The 18,455-nt window shown below is 37.0% G+C and overlaps 1 protein-coding gene across 1 annotated transcript in view; it reads left to right on the top strand.

Moving 5' to 3' along the window:
• The first annotated feature begins 10,472 nt into the window (after positions 1-10,472).
• The window catches only part of LOC118814461, a 77,059-nt gene continuing 69,076 nt past the window's right edge, over positions 10,473-18,455 (top strand). The window contains 3 exon segments of the mRNA XM_036580080.1: positions 10,473-10,569; positions 10,772-11,494; positions 16,922-17,626. Of these exon segments, the coding sequence (XP_036435973.1) occupies positions 10,533-10,569; positions 10,772-11,494; positions 16,922-17,626 (1,465 nt within the window). The 5' untranslated portion in view covers positions 10,473-10,532.

Genomic DNA, 18,455 nt, shown 5'->3' with positions numbered 1-18,455 from the left:
TACATCAACCTGTTATTTTTATTATAGAAACACATAATTCACACTTGTCTCAAAAGAAAGTCTGGTCATAGGTCATTAGATATGGCATGATATACAGTATATACAGTGCAGAATATACAGTAAATACACCAGACTACATATACAGAACAATAAATGAACAGAACAATAAATATACATGACAAATACACCGACACTTTTATAGGACAGCAAAACAATATGCATCAATTGCAGTCCCATAGTAGCATGGAAAGATTTAGATTTAAAGAACTTTAAGTGCAGGTGTGCAGTGATGGTTAAGGGGTGTGTGATCAGTCTATGTCAGTGCATTCTGTAGTCTGACTGTCTTGGGAATGAAGTTGTTGGAGAGTCTGGTTGTGGTTGAACGGATGCTATGGTTCTGTCTGCCAGATGGCAGGAGGGTGCAGAGTCAAAGAGGGGGGCGAAAGGAGTCATCTACAATTCTGGTGGCCTTGTGGATGCAGTGCTTGTGGTAGGAGGTATTGATGGTGGGTAAAGACACTTCAGTGAACTTCTTAGCTGTCTTCACAGTCTGCTGTAGGGCCCTGTGGGACAAGATGGTGCAGCTCTCATACCAGACAGTGCTCCCTTGTAGAATGCAGTGAGGATGGAAGGGGGAGGTTTGTTCTCTTCATCCTCTGCACCAGTCTGCCAGCCAATCCACCTCCTCCCTGCATACTGATTTTTCATTGTTGCTAACAAGACCCACCACTGTACATTAATCAGCACACTTGATAATGTGATTTGAGCTTTGATTTGCAGTACTGTCATGAGTCAGCTGTGTGAATAGCAGGGAACTGAGCACCCCCTGTCTTATACAGCCACATCAATGTTTGCAGTTTTTGCAGAACTGCAGCTGAGGGCAATGGATGGGTTAGACCCAGCCTTAGATTTTATGGCAGGCCCCTTTGTTACATTACAGATTCTAGAGATAACTAACTAACTAACAAGTTAATTTATTAATTCAGCGAAATACACAGAAGGAGCACCTCCAAATGAGGCAGACATAGCAAAGAAAAGATTATTACCTCCACTTCTAATTTAAATAAGATAACAACATCACACAAAGAGACTGCCTGGGAGACATATTTGTTCAAATGTTTGAAGAAGGTTTCACACGTTTTGCTGGAGTAGTAGGGGAGCATGACCCCATTACCTACATGTAAATGTGAAGGATTTATAGCCATGCAACCACTTTCTGACACTGAAGTTTAGGGACATCCTTCTTCTGTACCATCAGGAGCCATAAAAGAATAGTGGCTGGCAGAGAAAAGGAAATGTTATGACCTGGGCCCGAAAGGTACAATACAATACAGGGCTTTATGCATGTTATAGTATATGCCTGTTCATTTGAGCCAGGACACTGTATTCTGTATTAGAGAATGAATGCCTGTCTGTGGTATGGGCTTTAGAAAAATGGCAGTCATATTTAGATGGCACTCATTTTGCAGTGATTATCAACCATTCTGCATTTGCTTGGGTGTTTATTCATCCAAATCTCCTCTTCAGACTCAACAGATGGGATATCTGTGTACAAGGTTTTGACTTTTCTATAGAAAGTTATCTATAGAAAAGTATGTAATGTAGCTCCAGGTGCTGTCCAGATGCTCTCTCCCAAAGCTACTTGGATAAAATTATCACTGGAAAAATTGCTGAGTGCAGATGAACCCTGGTAATAGTGATGTTCCTGTGATCTGGACACTCAGAAAAAGGACACTGAGATGAAAAAGCAGAGAGCGAAAATGTGAATTTTACCATGCAAAATGGGTACTTATTTTGTTTAGTGCTTAAGGTGAATGTGGTTTATAATTTCCAACTTGTGATCCCTAGCAAATTTAGGGAGGTTTTTTGCTCTGTCAAGTTGTGTGGACCACAGCAATCCACATCAAGGATATATCCTGGTTCCCACAGGGAGGTACCTTTTAGAACTTGTATATGTGCTTAATGTGGATATCATAGGTTCATTCACTAATGCCCAAAACAGAACAAATATGTGTTGGTGGTAATGGACTATTGCAGCAAATGGATTTAACTTTTTCTTTTCCAAGCACCCAAGGTAACAGAACTAATATACTGATTAAGGATATTTTCACCCAATGGAGTATGCCTGCCTATTTGGTCCATGGGGTACAGTTCATTTCTCACCTTCTTCACAAAGTCTGCATGCAGCAGGATGTTGTTTGCTTATCATAGACAACTTTGCCCAAATGTTTCAACAGGAATTTGAAACTTATGATTTCTTTCTTTGTGCATGACACAGAAAGTCTGTCTCTGTGGATTGCTGGGCAGAGCTAACCATTTACCCCCACAGTTATTGACTCCCTGGACTTGCTGTTCTTGGAGTCATGAGTCATTGAACAGAATCTTACTCACTCCAGGAGAAAAGGAAGCATTTACCAACTGGACCTGGGTTAGTGTGAGTTGTGCTGTGGTTGTGGGATAACTCACTAGGCTGTTGGGTTAGCTAGGCTAGCTGTGAGGGAGCATACCTGCATACCTCAGGGTTTTTTCTTATGGAGACCTTGGACATTGACAGCAAGTTCACTCTCAGCTTGAATATACAGCACTGTACAGTGATCTTTGTACAGTGCACCTGATGAAGACTTTGCCAGTAGATCACATATAATCACTTACCCTGATGCAAACTATACTCTTATCTACAGCTGTGATTTATCACATCATATAAAGAATACTTACACACATTATATGTGTGTATAATCTTTTCTCTGATACAGTGAAGGCATTTCCTGGAGACAGTGTGAGTTCTTCATTGGTAGAAGGCTCTAGATCAGCACTGGCACAGTACCCTTTCATAGAACATGTGAGTGCAGTGAGTTCAATTCTGTAGCCTGAAGGGGTCAGTTACTTAATTGTTTTTCATGGAATCTTTGATCTTTGAGTAAATATTTTTTACTCTTTCAGTTTTTATTGTTTTGCTTTTTTATTGTTCTGCTTTTGAGCAGCTGTCCTTAGGTGCTGAAGGATTTATTCCTGAAATGGTTGACAATGATTCAGAGAACAAGAAACCTTACCTTACCTGTTTGTTGGATGGTTTAGGACAGATGCAGTTGGCAGGACCTCTGTACAATGTTGACTGCTTTGAAGGTTCAATCAGTCATCTGTACCTCCCACATTGTGAGATACTTTCTGGTCAGTTCAATTTTACCAAATAATTGTTTTTGTTGATTATTTTAGTAAGAATTTAAAAATGCAAAATTCCATGTCAATTCATGAATGAACTATAATCTTCTTCTGATTTTTCATACGTTACAGAGGGAAATCAGGATAGGCTGGCTGTGGCACATTTCACTGATGACAATGTAGAGATCATTGAACCACTAAAAGTGACAAACACACATGTAATCATTGCCATCCAAGGCCTTTCCTTGTTTGGCCTCCTCACCAAGATATTTTCTGCCAGACCCATCTGTGCCCAAGTGCTACTCTTCTACAAACTAATACCTTGTAGGCAAAATTTAAGAGAACTGCATATTCATTTGTTGCCAGGGAACGTGCCACTCAGAGAGGTAATTCAACTTAAATAAATAAATAAATAAATAAGACCAGTATGCATTATGTCCTTCGCATTATGTGCAAAGGAGGAGCATATTGTTGGCTCCTAAGTTCATTCTCTGTCAGTATTCACTTGGAGCCTTCCCTGGAACTGGTAATTAGTTTTGCTTTGTACAGTCAAGACTTGTTGAATGTCACCACAAATCTTAATTTATTAAACTTCTTGCTTTTGAAGGTGAAGAATCAGTTTATGGAGTTCACAAGTATTAAGACCAGCTCCAAATGCCAGCTGACACCTGGTAGAAAATACAGGCCACTCTGTGACCCTTACGTATCCCAGCCAAAGGTAAACTACATCCTGTGCCTTGACACTGAAATGTTTATCATTAACATAGCAGCCAGTTGTGTGAAATTTCTCAAAAAACTGACACATTGTAATATTTTTAAATGCAGAAGCATTTGAGCTGTTTTGTTTCCTTAGGTTGAGACATTTGAGTGTGACCATGGTCCAAACTACCACCCTGCTTTTGTGGTGTACGCTGATGCTGAGAGTATTACAGTTAGCCTTTTGGATGAAGATGGCATGGAAGTGTGGGAACCCCATCATTTCTTTCTTACAGGTAGCCTTGTGTCTCCATTGTAGAAAACATTACAGCAATACACCTTATCTAATATTAGGGTTAATTTTAACTACTCTTTTAATAAATGTGTCACGTTATGACATTTGTGTTTTGTTTTGTCATAACAGGTTATAGTCTTGAGACATGCCAGCTCAACATTAATACAGGTGTGATGTTTTTACTCATTCAATGTGCAGAGTTCAGTTGCCACTCAGTTCCATACATGGTTAAACTGTTTTTGTGGATTTTACATTCAACATAAACTGTTTTTGTGGATTTTACATTCACATTATGTTTAAATTTGGATTTTAAATATTTAAATATTTTGACTGCCCATTTTGTCTGTATGTGTCTGTAAAACTATTTTTAATTTTTCCTTTTTATTTTAATATTTCAGCTGCTGAATTTGTGGATAAACACAGGGCAGAGCTCATTCAGAGAGTTCCCTCAGTAATGGAGATAGCAGACTGTCTAAAAAGTGAAAACATGATCACTGCTGAAATGTACAGCAACATACAAACTACAAAAACATCTCAGGAACAAATGAGAATCTTGTACGCTACAACATTAGACCCAGGAGGAGCAGCTGTGAAAGAAGAATTCTGTAAAATCCTAATAAGGAAGCAACCTTCCTTAGTGGATGAACTGGAGGCCGGACTAAGCAAGGCATAGTGGACTTCACCCATTTTAAACTACACCAGACTCTCCAGTGGCAATGCTACGGCTACTGCTCAAGCTTGTAGTGAACTGATTTATCCACAAATACATTTGGAATTTTTTTTTTTTATTTGAGCTGATGTTAGCAGGTGCTGTAAGGGATCTTTCCACCTTGGCCACCAGAGGGAGGCAAAAACTTCTTAGCAATAGGGACAACTGGCATCACTTGTGCCTGGTCTATCTTAAGGAGAGCCTTCAGCTTGTTCTGTGCTCAAGATGTGTTTTTGGGAGTTTAAGTTTGCATATTTTGAGGTATAGTCCTCACCTACTGTCTACCTTTTTAGGAATTAATCAATACAGCAGCATACATGAAGTTTAGTTCCACTTTGATTGAGTTTTTTTTTCCCACTTGCCACTATAGAAGAATGTGCAGTGATTTTAGTGTAGCATCATGATTGGTTGGTGGGGCATTGCCCCCACTAAATAACTCCTTAACACTAGGCCTGCATTTAAGTCATTTAGACATAAAGAAAGGCATGACAACTTCCTTTCTGTGACTAATGAGCTAAATTGGACTGATTCATTTAGAAGAGTAAATCTCATTGTCGGCAGTCAGGCCTAGTTGTTCTTCTTGTATAGCCGGTGCTCGTTGCTCATTATTTATTGAAGGACTGTAAGGTTTTTATGTCATAGAGAAGTGTCTATTTTGGCTTGTCTTTTTTTAGTGAATGGTTAAATAAATGTATTAGTTTATACTCTACTATTGCATTCCATTTCATTTGTGTAATTTGTTCATTCTGTGGGTTGGTTACATGACCATGTCAGCACCTAATACTTTTTTTCAGAATTTGTGAACAAACAGGCTTACAAAATCTTATAAGTTCTTGTCCATTGCATGTCAATTTTGATCAATGTTGGCACTCTAGTCATACACACAATAAAACAAAATGTCTTTTTATGAGATTTATGTTGTAATAAACAGTGCTGCAGTGTTCAGTGCTGCTTGTGGGAGGGATTAGAGAGTGTTAAATTTCAACATCCTCCAATATTATATCTCTTATATTGCATATTTCTCCTTTTATTGGAAGTGTGCAGTCTTACCGTTTCTTTTAAGATTACTGTTCTCATTAAGGTAAGTCAACTGTGTTCTCTAATTCATTTTATGGCAGTTTCAGATTTCCAGAATAAAATCAGTCACATAAAATGTTGGTAGTTATCAGAGAAGGTTCTAAAGTGTTTTTTTTGTTTTTTTTCCAATGTCTCAGACTTATATTAAGTTCTGTTGTTTATAGAAAAATATTTTTTTGGTTGTCAAAATACTGCTTTAAAAACTCAAAATGAGATTTTTTAAAGATCTGTGCTTACAATGACAAATTATAGGACAACATGTCAAAGATATTAAAACAGAGATCTGAAACAGTTGAACTTAACATTTCGAGCTGTTCAAGATCACAAGTTCCTATCGTGTGATGTGTATCTGATTACTGGACTTTGATGAGAGTGGGGTGTAACTGCAGTCCCTGAGAGTTACTCTGGTAGCATTCATCAGTAGACTGGTGAAGTTTGACTAATCAACTTATATTTTGGTGGATTTTTTCTGTTTTTTATCTCCAGGACAATGAGAGGACAATGTACTCATCTAAAATGTACTGATTCATTGGTATGTTTTTTAAGGAAAGGTAAAAGAAATATGTTAAGCTTTGATTGATGTTAATTGATGTGTGATTGATCTTGCAGTAACTGTTCTCATGGAGTTCTACAGAATTTCAGGTAATGTTTTCTACATGTTCAGCCTCCATACATAACTGACCTTTGCTCACAGTAGTCTGTAGTTTGTATATTCTAAGAGATGTTGACCAACTTTTATGCAATTAATCTCAGGAATGTAACTGCATTTAAAAACTCAACTTAAAATCCAATTTAAAGGAGTTTAAGGTGCTGTTCTCTTTTATTTTTATATATATTGCACTGCATTTCATTTCATTATAACTAAAAAAAAAATGTAACACATATACAGAAAGTTTGAATGTCCTTGGATCACTGCCTCCATTTTCACTTGAAATAAACAGTAAAGGTTCTGTCTGACATGCTCACCATAATAAACAGAAAGTATTCCTTCTCATATTTTCAGTGAGTGGGAAACACATTCTCAGGCCATCTTGAAAATCTCAGCAGTGTGTTTTTGTCAATGAAAAACACTATATGACATAAGAATACATAGAAAAAGCCATACATTTTGTAAAAGTACCAATGATTTTTGTTTTTAGAAAGGTTTGATGTGTCAATTAGAAGAATACAGTTAGAAGAACATTCTTGCTGCACTCCAGCCTGCATGAATTTGTTCAATTTTATCAGCAGCACCTGATTTTATTTAATAAAGGATCAATTAAATAGCTAGGCATTGGATGGTAACTGTAACTACTGGGTTCCTCCAAGGAGATTTGATGCCTGGATACCAAACCAAATTCTAATGGGATCCTTGGTCGCCACCCAGAAAGGAGGAGCTTGAGACCAAAAAAAGCAGCTTGAATAGCAGGATGGAGGAGACTGGAAAAACAACTTTTTAATAACATCACTTTCTCGCAAGGAAAAGAACCCATGAGGGTGAAAATGCTTCTTTTTGCTTAACTTTTCAGCTCTTGTCATGTTTTATCTACTTTATTAACCTATTTCTAGACTTCTTTACTGATACTGAGCCCTAGTTTACTTACCCAGCTGGACTTTACTACTCTTGTCTCTCTCTCCTGCTTTCGCTCTCGTTCTCTATTTACTTGTACCTTTGGCACTAGGAGTCAGGGCAGGCAAGTCTGTTCATGCATCTACATTTTCTTGAAGGAATTGCCTTATGCATATAAACTGGGTTTGAGGGTTGGTGTTACCGCTTGTTTTTATGTTGTGTAGATTAGACAGAGAAAGCAGTTTTTGTTTGTTTTTCTTTATTAGCACAAGCTTGGTAAACCTTATGACAGGAAGTTCATTTTTGTTTTATTATCTACTTTTTGTTGCCACAAGCCAAGTCCTCCTCCCTCAGATACATGACCTTTTACTCCCTTTGTTTTAGGAATTAATTAATGAATGAGTAATTTAAACAGTGATTGTAACTCTTAAAAACTGCAGATTAACCTTCATTGTGCCTTCACCACTTTTTTCAACTCCCTTTTTTATTTTACCCATTCCTTGTTCTCACAGCTGTGCCAGCTCACAGCTCACTCTTATTTTACCTCCTTACACACCTAGACTAAGTGATGAGCTGGTATCCAGGTAGGGCATGTAATGCCCTCAGGGTTTTTTACTGTTTATTCTGATCTACAGAGACTGACCTGTTCAAACATGCCACAGTCACACAAACAGTTGATTAGCCAGTACACCAAACTGTTTCAGATAAAATCTAGAATCAGTGTTTTTTTTGTCTGTGTCACTCAAACAGGGCAAAAGGCTGATTTTGGCACCATACCATGATTATGAATATGAAAAGAAGATTTTCCTCTTTCCTGAAGTGTAGGTTAAAGGTTTCCTTCACTGTATTCCACTTTCACATCTCTTGTCAAAACATGTTTAGTACCTACAACTGTTATTAGATAAAGACAAAGTCTGTCTGTTGTCAGTGGGGTTAAGCACATAGAGTTAGGCAGGAAAGAAAAAATACAACTTGGCTTCTGGGAAGTGCATTGCTGCAGTTTGAAGAAATGCTTTTATAACTGGTGCTGTTTTAACATTTATTACGATGCTATATTTGTGAAATAAACTGATATATCCCAGTGGGCTGTTCATTTTTGTATTTAAGAGCCACATTTATACTACTGCTGTTTGCTATGCTACTGAATATAAAAAGATCTACAACAAAAATAACAAGCAACACATGTTTAGGTAAGCATGCATTACTGTATATTTTGAAATTTTGCAGATAATGCATTTAAAGATGTAGAGTTAAATGAAAAACATTAACAGAGCATCTCCTGGAGGAGAAACAAGAGAGCCCTATATTTCAGCCGTGAAAAATATTATATTTGTTATATAAAAGTTATACACAGATCAAGTTGATTTAAAAGCAGGCATTAATGAAGCCTTTTTTTCTTTTCATATATTAAAAAACTGAAATAAAGCGCTAAAAAAAACAGAAAGTACTGATTAGTAAATTCTGTTTGACCTGTATTAACTTGAAAATGGTACAAAAACACAATCTTTTATGCTTCACCTTATAAACACAATTTTTCAGTGGGAGATCATTCTAGCACCCAGCAATTGTAACATGCAGAATGAAGCTTGGTGCTGTCATGTTGAAATAAGTATGGATGTCCATGAAAAGGACAACTTGTAAAAGACAGCATTTGTTGCTCCAAAATGTGTTCATTGCTAACAGTACTTTCACAAATGTGTTTTATATATACATACATACATACATCATCTAAACCACTTATCCTTCTGGGTCACGGTGGGGTGCTGGAGCCTATCCCAGCTGTCATTGGGCGAAGGCAGGATACACCCTGGACAGGTCGCCAGTCCATCGCAGGGCAGACAGACAGACATACACAATCACTCACACCTAGGGGCAATTTAGCACGTCCAATTGGCCTGACTGCATGTTTTTGGACTGTGGGAGGAAACCGGAGTACCCGGAGGAAACCCACACAGACACGGGGAGAACAGGCAAACTCCACACAGAAATGACCCTGGTCACCCAGCCGGGAATCGAACCCAGGCCATTCTTGCTGTGAGGCGACAGCGCTACCCACTGCGCCACCGTGCCGCCCTTGTTTTATTTATTTATATATATATATATATATATATATATATAAAACACATTTTGAATGAGCTCAGGTCCAGAGACGGTGGCAGCATTCCTGGATCCTGTTTATGTACAGTTTCTTTTTTGCATTTTAGAGTTTTAGCTTGCATTTGTGGAGCAGGACGAACTGTTTTCACAGACAGTGTTTTTCAGCAGTGTTTCTGAGCCTATTTAGCGGTTTCCTCTACAGAATCATGTCTGTTTTTAATGCAGTGCCGTCTGAGCACCTAAAGATCATGGCCAACAAATACTGGTTTCTGTTCTTGTCCCTTGCATACAGAGATTTCTCCAGATTCTCTGAATCTTTTAGTGTTATTCTGTACCGTAGATGATAAAAAGCAAAAGTTCTTTGCTATTTTAAGTTGAGAAACGTTCTTCTTGAATTGTTGCACTATTTGATGGTGCAGTCTTTCGCAGAGTGGTGAACCCCTCCTCATCTTTACTTCTGAAAGACTCAGCCTCTCTGAGATTTTGTTTTTATACCCAATCAAGTTACTGACCCATTGCCAATCAACCACCAGGTGTTTTCTCAGCATTTCACAACTTTACCAGTCTTTTGTTGCCCCATCCCAACTTTTTTGGATCATGTTGTTGGCATCAAATTCAAAATGGGCATATATTTCTCAATAAACAATAAAATTTCTCTTTTTCAACATTTGATATGTTGTCTTTGTACTATTTTCAATGAAATATGAGGTTTAAATGATTTGCACATCATTGCATTTTGTTTTTATTTGCATTTTGCACAACATCCCAACTTTTCTGGAAATGGGGCTATATTAACCTGTGCATGTGGACCAGTATTGTAAAGTATTACCCATGAGAGCTTTAGAGCAGCGATGGTGGAAGTTCCCTGCCAATGACCTCAGTTGTTCTATGGGCGGTGTAAGAGAGGAGGAGCAAAGGAGCAGGTGAGAAAGCAAAAGAGAAAATGAAGAATGTGCAAAAACAAAGAAGACATCAGAGCAAAAATGGGTAAGTGTATTTTGTTTCTTTAGCAAAAAATACAGAACATGCTGGTATTTTAAAAATATCTATCGAGATTACAAAATTATGAGAATAAATGAACCTTGATTTGCTACTTGATTTACAGAAATTAATTATCATGTGAGTAATAATTGAGTAACAATTGTGATGTAAGTTTGGTTTCTTAAGGTTATGCCGTTTTTATCCCCAGCACATAAAACACACCGTCTCTCAGAGCTGAGGATTGTGCTGCTGGGGTGCAGAAATGCTGGGAAGAGCTCAGCAGGAAACACCATCCTGAACAGAGAGGAGTTTGAGTTAAAGAGAACTGCTCAGTGTGTGAAGAGACAGAGAGAAGTAGCAGGGAGACACATCACTGTGGTCGAAGCTCCAGGATGGTGGAGTAATATACCAGTAAAGGTGAGCACTGAGTTACTGAAACAGGAGACTGTGCTCAGTGTGTCTCTGTGTCCTCCAGGACCTCATGTACTATTACTGGTCATATGTTTGGACAGAAAATTTAAAGAGAGTGGCAGAAAAGTACTACAGGAACACTTAAAAAATTTCACTGAGAGAGTCTGGAGTCACACTATACTGCTGTTCACTCATGGAGACTGTCTGGGAGACACACCCATAGAGCAGCACATTGAGAGGGAAGAGAAGGAGCTCCAGTGGCTGGTTGAGAAATGTGGGAACAGGTATCATGTTCTCAACAATAAGAACAGGAGTGATGACACTCAGGTCACAGAGCTGCTGGAGAAGATAGAGGAGATGGTGGCAGCAAACAGTGGACGCCATTTTGAAATGGACAGAAAGATTCTACAGGAGGTGGAAGAGAAGAGGAAAGCAGAGGAAGAGAGAGCTAAAGAGAGGATGATGAAGGTGCAGCAACAGAAAGAGCATAGAAAGAGCAAGAACATCAGATCATGCATAGGTGAGTGATTTATTAGCAAAAGTAGGATTACTTACAGCTGGCATTAAGCAATCGGTTTATTTTGGCCATTTTTCTGCATCTGCAAAAAGATGAGTCCAATGGGACTTGCTCATTACAACTGTCTGTGCATTTAGTTGAAAATCTGCAAGACAAGATTCTCTTATTAAGGCTGTTTTTGGATGTCTTAATGACTTTTGGTCCCACTTTATAATAAGTGTCTCTTATAACTGTGTAGTTACACATGAATAACATATGCAACAACACTAACTACTGATGATTTAGTCAATGTTACAGATGGATTACAGAAGTACAGCCTATGTAATTACACATGCGTATCAACTTCAGTTCTGCCTCATGTAACTACCCAAGTTCATCTTCTACACAGGAACTTTCCTGTAGTGTAATGTTAGTTACACTTTAAAATAAGTGAACAGTTCCTATGTAGTTGTTATGTAGGTACTGTGTAATAATCGAGTGATAATATAGACATTGCTTCGGAGGGAAATGCAGTCTCATGTTAAGATAAGGGGACGTCTGCTGTACCGTCACATTACAGTATGGTTTAAAGCTGAAACTGGTTACAATGTCACAACACTAGCAACAGTAACACTAGCTAAATATTAGGAAAGCTGGCAGATACAGTGTAAGTAATGTCTTAATGTAAGTTATTACATACTTCCTTTTACTGCTGGAAAAAAACTGCTGTTCCTGTCTGATTACAAATGTAATTACATTTATGTTATTATCCTTGTGTAATTACCCGAGAGAGAATAAGATGTTACAACAATTAAGATGCAATTTTGTAATTACATGAGGCAAGACTGAAGTTGATACACATAATTCTATAAGGTGTACATCTGTAATCCATCTGTAACAGTGACTAAATTATTAGTAGTTACATTGTTGTTGCATATGTTATTCACAAGTAACTACACAGTTATTAGAGGCACTTAATATAAAGTGGGACCCAACTTTTTTCTGTCTGTTGTCCACTTCCACTTTATACCTTTTCTCGTGAGTCTAAGTGGCTCTGACTGGTTTGCATTGTTTGGTATGAACTTCATCAAATATCCACAAGTGGCAAGAATTTATCTCAATTATACACATTTTGGGGGCTAGTATACATTAATTAATGAACCTTTGACTGGTATACATAGTATAAGCTATGAATAAATCATTAGTTGATCAGAATTTTAAAATTTGCAAATGTTTGTAAACAACATTTAATGTAGTTGTTGATTTGTGTGTCTATATTTACAAAAGTGCATGGTGTTTTTCTGTACTCTTTCATTAATAAGCAATTTTGTACAACATCAGTACATGCATCCAAATCATTGCAGCGAATTATTGAGATGTATAACTTAGTAATAGTGACATAAGCTTTACTTTTTATCCAATCTGTATATGTGCTGGTAAAATATATTATGGATAAATATTTAGATGATTTATCTCTGAAATTTAAATTCCTGTCGATAGTTTAGTAATTGATTTTATGCAATAGATTTTTTTTCAATAGTTAATTTTCAAACTGTTCATAATGAGTTAATGTTTCTAAAGGTTTGTAAGCTATGAGAATACAGGTTTGAAGCTGATCATGTTAACAAAGGTGTATTTTAAACATTTGTAAAATTTTCTATTTCTGATGAAACTGATGAACAGATAATGATTTATTAAGTACATTTATTATAAAGTGTTAGTGTTACTTCTTTTAAGTGTTACTGACTTCTGCAGATGTGTTCTTCTTTGAAATTAACAAGACATTACAAAAAATACTCTGCTTTTCTATTAACCACTTCAATAATTCCTCCTTCAAGCATTTGTCAAGTTCTCTGTTGACAGCTTCAACCATATGATCAAAAACAGTCATTTGTTTGTTTTTGCTCCAAACTCATTTGCCTGGTGAATTGATAATCCAAATCTAAAGAATGTTGTATTAGTTTTATCAAATTCATGTCATTTACAGTTTGCTGTTATTCACTTGCTGTGGGTGTGTGGAATGACTTCACTATAGAACTATAGAGCTAGACTACAAGCTGCTACTTTTGTACTTCTCTTTGTGTTGTAATTTCAAAAGGCAATTTTGGATTGAATTCATATACAAATGAAGAAACAATACTTTTACTTGAGAATGAGTTTAAGCTACTTTACATGCCTTCGATCAAAATATATTTCTGTACAGTCTGTCAGTGTTATATATATACACACTGACAGATTTAAAAAAATCCCTGAGCTTGACTGTCTAATAAAAGGTGGAATTGAGTTCCACAGTTTAGAAGGATAAAAAAGAAAGATTCTTTCCATGTTTTCTGGTATTTGCTGAAGGTCAGTATCTGCAGATTTATTATTACGTGTTGAAATATGAAAAGTAAGCGGGTGCTAGGTCATTTAGAGGCAAGGCAAGGTAAGTTTATTTATATAGCACCTTTCATATACTGCTGTCATTCAAAAAAGTCAAAACATGATTAGAACATGACTAAAACAATACATTTTAAAGAGAAAATCATTACATTAAAATCAAATTAGAAATTAAATAAGGATAATTAAAAATCAAATCAAAAATGAAAAAAATTATTAGAATAATAAGGTGTTGTTACAGAGGAGAAGGGCTAGAAATGCTAACAGTGTTTTAAACTGAGCTGAAAGCTCCTCAAATAGGAATGTTTTCAGGCCAGATTTTAAAATATCATCTTTTTTGTCCAGTTAGGAGATCATTACAGTAATCAATCTTATTGATGTGTGATAAAAAGCTAATTTGGTAATTGCTTTGACATGACTGCTAAAACTATGATCAGAGTCCATTAGTACACCAAGGTTTTGTAGTAATTCTTTAGATTTTAGGGCTCTTGAATCCAGATCCAGGAAGCTAGTCTGTGCCTCTCATTGTGTCAAACAGTCACATGACTTCATCTCCTCCAGGGACTCAAACTCCCAGAATTCCCCAGGAGATCATGTGACTATCACACCACCACCATCAGTCAATTGCCATTCATCATCTCCTGAGTACTGATGAGTCTCAGCTGTTGCTTGTAATCATTATTTGGTATAGTAAGTAGATAAGCCCGGGCTTTAGTTTAGCTTGTTGTGACATACTGCTTCATTCAAGAGCTACTGAGCGTTTCTTCCTGTGATTATCGTTGACCTGTGTATTTGGACTGTTTTGTGTTATCATTATGTTTGTCTCTTTCTGTTTTTGAATCATTCTAAGATTGAGCTTTGCCTGTTTCATGGCCATGAGTATCGATCACGTCCAAGTAAACAGTAAAGCCTCAATTCTTGATTTTACCTATGAGCGTTGCTATTCCCAAATAAAATAATCTCTGTTTTATCTTTATTCAACTGCAAAAAGTTTTGTCCCATCCAGTTAGTGATGTGCTCAAGGCACTTACAGAGTGAGTCAAGGGGACGTTAGCTGTTTGGGGCTAGGGCCAAGTAATTCTGAGTACCATCTGCATAGTTGTGGTAAGATGTCACAGTCTTGTAGCATTTGGCCAAGATTACCAAATTAAATTACCAAATTAAATAAGAGTGGCCCAAGAATTGAACCCAGGGGGACACCACAGATGACTGGCACTGTCTCAGAAACATTATTTTTAATATCCACAAAGTAGTCCCTTTCCTTGCAGGTATGAAGTGAACCATTTTAAGAGAGCCCAACCCAGTTCTCAACTCTATCTATGAGAATTTTATGGTCAATGGTGTCAAAGGCAGCTGTGAGATCGAGCAGTATTAGAATAGATGTTTTTCCAGAGTCTGTATATAAATAAAGGTCATTAATAAACGTAATTAGAGCTTTCTCAGTACTATAATTACCTGGAACCTTGACTGAAATTTGTCTAGACAACTATTTAAGGACAGAAAGCCAGCAAGTTGCTTGAAGGCAGTTTTCTCAATATTTTTTCCAATGAAAGGTAGATTTAAAATTGGTCTGTAATTACTCATCAGAGTTACTTCTAGATTTTTTTAAAGAGAGGCTTAACCATTGCAGTTTTTAATTTGGTAGTTAAAACATCCGACATGAGTAAGATGTTTACTATCTGAAGTATGTCCGCTGCTATTGAGTAAAGCACATTCTTTAAAAGAACGTCAGAGATAGAAAAGGGTGAACTTTAGCAGTATCTCTCAAATGATAAAAAACACTTTATTGACTGCATTCATAGCTATTTTAGTAAACTGCTAATAAAGTATCAGTCCTATTTTAGCCTACATTTAATCAAAATTAGCTGATATCCTAAAACTTTTATCTTAGTCTGTCACTAAAAACATATTTAGCACTGTTGCATGATTGTAACCATGTGTTGTTTTAGTTAGCCATTTAAACATGGATGGCTTATTTTATTCCTTTCAAAAGACAACAAAAATTGATTTAGCTTCTTGAGAGCAAATCGTAACCCTAATCTTAACTTGAACACAAGACCTACACTTATTCCTAAAAGTAACCCTAACCTTAACTTCAACCTTAAATCTACACCTATGCCTAAACCTAACCTTAACCTTACCTTGAATCCTAAACCTACACCTACTCCTAAACCTAACCCTAACCATAATGTTGTTGATAATCAAATGAGTTTCAGTCATCAAAATAAAAAAAGGGTGACTCTGACTTTAATCAAACAGTTTGTTACTATGGAATAATAATTTGATTATTCTACACTGAAAAATAAATCAATAAATAAATAAAAGTAAAAAACATAAAATTAAAAACAAACATCTCAGTAACTCAGCAGAGTAACCTTATATTAGGGGTATTGTATTATGCACTGTTCTGATTCTCTGGATATCAACCTTATGCTTGTGTTTGCCGACTGTGAGTTTGCATTGCCCCTTTGGAATTAAAGCTTCGGACTCAAGCATCTGCTGCAAGCGTCTGGTCCCATTTGCCACCATTACAATAAGCCAACTGGTGAGGTTGTTTTTCACCCAGCAATTTTTTTATGCACCACTGTTCAGGAAGAACACATTTTGAGCAATATAAAGCATTTTCTGTTTTTGCTGAATACTTTAAAACTTTCAAATTCTATCAACATAAAATGTGTTTGCTGTGTTTGGGGTTTGTGTTTTCAAGATCATCAGTAAGTTCAGTTTAATCCAGCATAGCACAAGTTATACATAGTTTTTCTAATATACAAAGACATTTCAATAGTCATGACTTGTTGGGGGACAACATTTCACACAGCCAGTAAATAAGACTAGTCTGCTGTAACTGTGTTTGATGCCAGCTACATGGACTGTTTTCTGGGCATGGATGGCCTTTTGATGGGTTGTATGTGGAGCCTATGGATGAATGTAGATGTTTATTGAGCTGTACATTAACCCTAAATTTTATGGTATTTTCATAGACCCTTGTCAGTTAATTTATTAGTCCATCTTAAAATGAAACTGAAGTTAATTTCAAACAGGGGTTTAGCAACATTTTTTTTTCTGTTACAGGTGACACCAACTATCTCTCAGAGCTGAGGATTGTGCTGTTGGGATACAGATATGCTGGGAAGAGCTCAGCAGGAAACACCATCCTGAACAGAAAGGAGTTTGAGTTAAAGAGAGCTGCTCAGTGTGTGAAGAGAGAGAGAGAAGTAGCAGGGAGACACATCACTGTGGTTGAAGCTCCAGGATGGTGGAGTGATGAACCTGTAGAGGACAGCACTGAGTTACTGAAACAGGAGATTGTGCTCAGTGTGTCTCTGTGTCCTCCGGGACCTCATGTTGTACTGCTGATCATAGATGTGGACACTGCGATTGAAGAAAATGAGGGGAAAATTTTCAGTGCATACTTGGAGCTTCTCACTGAGAGAGTGTGGTGTCACACTTTAGTGCTGTTCACCTGTGGAGACTGTCTGGGAGACACACCTATAGAGCAGCACATTGAGAGTGAAGGGAAGGAGCTCCAGTGGCTGGTTGAGAAATGTGGGAACAGGTATCATGTTCTCAACAATAAGAACAGGAGCGATGACACTCAGGTCACAGAGCTGCTGGAGAAGATAGAGGAGATGGTGGCAGCAAACAGTGGACGCCATTTTGAACTGGACAGAAAGATCCTACAGGAGGTGGAAGAGAAGAGGAGAGCAGAGGAAGAGAGAGCTAAAGAGAGGATGATGAAGGTGCAGAAACAGAGAGAGCACATCAGATCATGGATGGGTAAGTGTTTTTATTACCACAGTTAGGATACACTTTTGTTAGCATGTTGTATTAAAACCAGATATGCATAGTAACTAGTTACATTTATTCACTTACATGAACTCAAGTAAAATTTTAAGGAATAGGTCTTTTCTTCTCTGTTTTCAAATCATAATACTTTAATTTCTACTCAGGTATACCCATGAACAAAGTCATCTAATCTTTACTCAGTTACATTACAGTTATTAACATTTATTCACTAATTCCTTTTTGTGTTTATTTTCATTCTGCTTTTGTTCAGCTCTTGTACTACTTTATGACTGTTCATACGTCTCATTCTGGAGCTCTTACCATTTTCTTTTAGAACTAGAGTGAAACCAAAATAGAAAAAAAAGCACTGATGAAATTTTAGTTCCTATACTCTCTGGATGTACAACCCCATTTCACAAAGTTGGGATGCTGTGCAGAATGTAAATTAAAATAGAATGCAATGACGTGCAAATTATATAAACGATATAAGGAAAATGCTACAATGATAACATATCAAATCTTGAAACTGAGAAATGTTGTTGTTTTTTGGAAAATATATGCCCATTTTGAATTTGATGCCAACAACACATTACAGAAAAAGTTGGGACAGGGGCATGTTTACCACTGTGTTTCAGCTGCTCAACAGTTCGGGGGCTCCTTTGTCGCATTTTTCATTTTATAATGCGCCAAATGTTATCAGTGTGTGACACCTCTGGACTGCAGGCAGGCCAGTTTAGTGCCTGGACTCTTTTAATACTGAGCCATGCTGTTGTAATATGTGTAGAATGTGGTTTGGCATTGTCTTATTGAAATAAGAAAG

This window comes from Colossoma macropomum, unplaced genomic scaffold (assembly GCF_904425465.1).
Source record: "Colossoma macropomum unplaced genomic scaffold, Colossoma_macropomum, whole genome shotgun sequence".
NCBI classification, from domain to species: domain Eukaryota; kingdom Metazoa; phylum Chordata; class Actinopteri; order Characiformes; family Serrasalmidae; genus Colossoma; species Colossoma macropomum.
This window is presented reverse-complemented; position numbering and strand designations above follow the sequence as displayed.